The sequence below is a fragment of the Mixophyes fleayi genome, chromosome 1, assembly GCF_038048845.1.
Source record: "Mixophyes fleayi isolate aMixFle1 chromosome 1, aMixFle1.hap1, whole genome shotgun sequence".
Taxonomy (NCBI): domain Eukaryota; kingdom Metazoa; phylum Chordata; class Amphibia; order Anura; family Limnodynastidae; genus Mixophyes; species Mixophyes fleayi.
In genome coordinates, this window is record NC_134402.1 from 252663655 (window position 1) to 252665143 (window position 1489).

At 47.6% G+C, this 1489-nt stretch overlaps 1 protein-coding gene across 1 annotated transcript; it reads left to right on the forward strand.

Moving 5' to 3' along the window:
* Positions 1-388: 388 nt before the first annotated feature.
* LOC142107773 (adenosine 5'-monophosphoramidase HINT1-like) lies at positions 389-991 on the forward strand. The gene is made up of 2 exons (XM_075191394.1): positions 389-483; positions 706-991. The coding sequence occupies exons 1-2, from the start codon at positions 389-391 to the stop codon at positions 989-991; spliced, it is 381 nt and encodes a 126-aa protein (XP_075047495.1).
* The last annotated feature ends 498 nt before the right edge of the window (positions 992-1489 follow it).

The window sequence follows — 1489 nt, forward strand, 5'->3', positions numbered from 1 at the left end:
TCTTCCCTCTCCCCCTTTTTCATTTCCCTTTGTATAGATTTTAATACAGTGTTGGGTGCACCCTCTAATCAGACTGAGGTCTGATCGGGTCATTGTCATAATATCTTATTAGGTGCTCTTTACACTTATCCTGGTGCGGGTTTTTCCCCTTGTTTTTTGTAATAAGTGCAGGGATCCTGTGTCTGTCACAGCACTTATTTCAGTAGGTTGCTGTAGATCCGTCTTCCTGTGATTTATTTCACATTCTCCTCTGACTCTGCCCACCCACAAAGCGCCACTTCATTGGATGATTTCGCTGCACAACCCGCCCACAAAAAAAACAAACTGAATGCACCAATCACAAAATAGTAACACCTCCCAATGGTCTGCCTGTCATCATGCTGCAGCTATGGCAGATGAGATTAGCAAAGCACAGACAGCCCGTCCCGGTGGTGACACCATATGCGGGAAAATTATCCGTAAGGAAATCCTGGTTAATATAATCCATGGGGCCAATTCAATTGCGCCGAGAAAACCGTGGCGTTAACAGTATTACCGTTAATAGAGTAATTTTAGCCTGGATTTCATCTCGCAGCTCAGGGAGCCGCAAGTAAAAATCCACTATTGAAATTACCGTATTAAGGGTAATTATGCGCAGTTTAGTTTTACCGTATCAACGGTAACACTGTTAACGCTACGTTATTCTCTGCACAATTGAATTAGCCCCTATGAAGACGATCAATGTATCGCTTTCCATGATGTGGCTCCAGAAGCACCAACACATTTCCTTATGGTACTTAAGAAAGCTATTAGCCAATTATCTGAAGTAGAACCTGCCGAGGACGCTTTACTAGGACATCTGATGATAGTTGGCAAGAAATGTGCTGCTGATTTGGGCCTGGTGAGGGGCTATCGGCTGGTCATAAATGAGGGACCAGATGGTGGCCAGTCTGTGTACCACCCTCACCTGCATGTTCTTGGCCGCCGTCAGCTGGGCTGGCCTCCAGGCTAATAGCACATACATACATACATAGCAGTCTCATTCTGTCCTGTCAGATGAAGTGCGTTCTCTAAATATCATCAAAATTGAGGCCAACCGCCTTAATATCTCCTCCTCCCTTTCCTCTCTTGCCCCCTCTCCGCTCTTCCCTCCCCCGCTTCCCTCCCTGGTGCTCCTTCCGCCCCACTTTGGGTGAAGAAGTACACTCCCTCATTCTTTCCTCTCCCCCGTCTACCTGCCACATCGATCCCATCCCATCTCACCTTCTTCGCTCCCTCTCCCCCACTGTCTGCAACTACTTAGCTCACCTCTTCAACCTGTCTATCTCCACTGGCACTGTCCCCTCCTCCTTCAAACATGCCCTTATCGCTCCTATTCTCAAAAAACCCAATCTTGACCCCACCTCACTCGCCAACTACCGCCCCATTTCTCTTCTCCCCTATGCCTCCAAACTTCTGGAGTGAATTGTTTGCAGTCGCCTCACCCGTCACCTCTCTGACTATTCATTCC

What these genes read in the sequence shown, in the direction of transcription:
- LOC142107773 (XM_075191394.1), top strand. Translation starts at nt 389, where the DNA reads ATGGCAGATGAGATTAGCAAAGCACAGACAGCCCGTCCCGGTGGTGAC. An exon ending in GAAATCCTGGTTAATATAAT is followed by an intron (nt 484 to 705) that starts CCATGGGGCCAA and finishes TTGAATTAGCCC; the next exon opens with CTATGAAGACGATCAATGTA.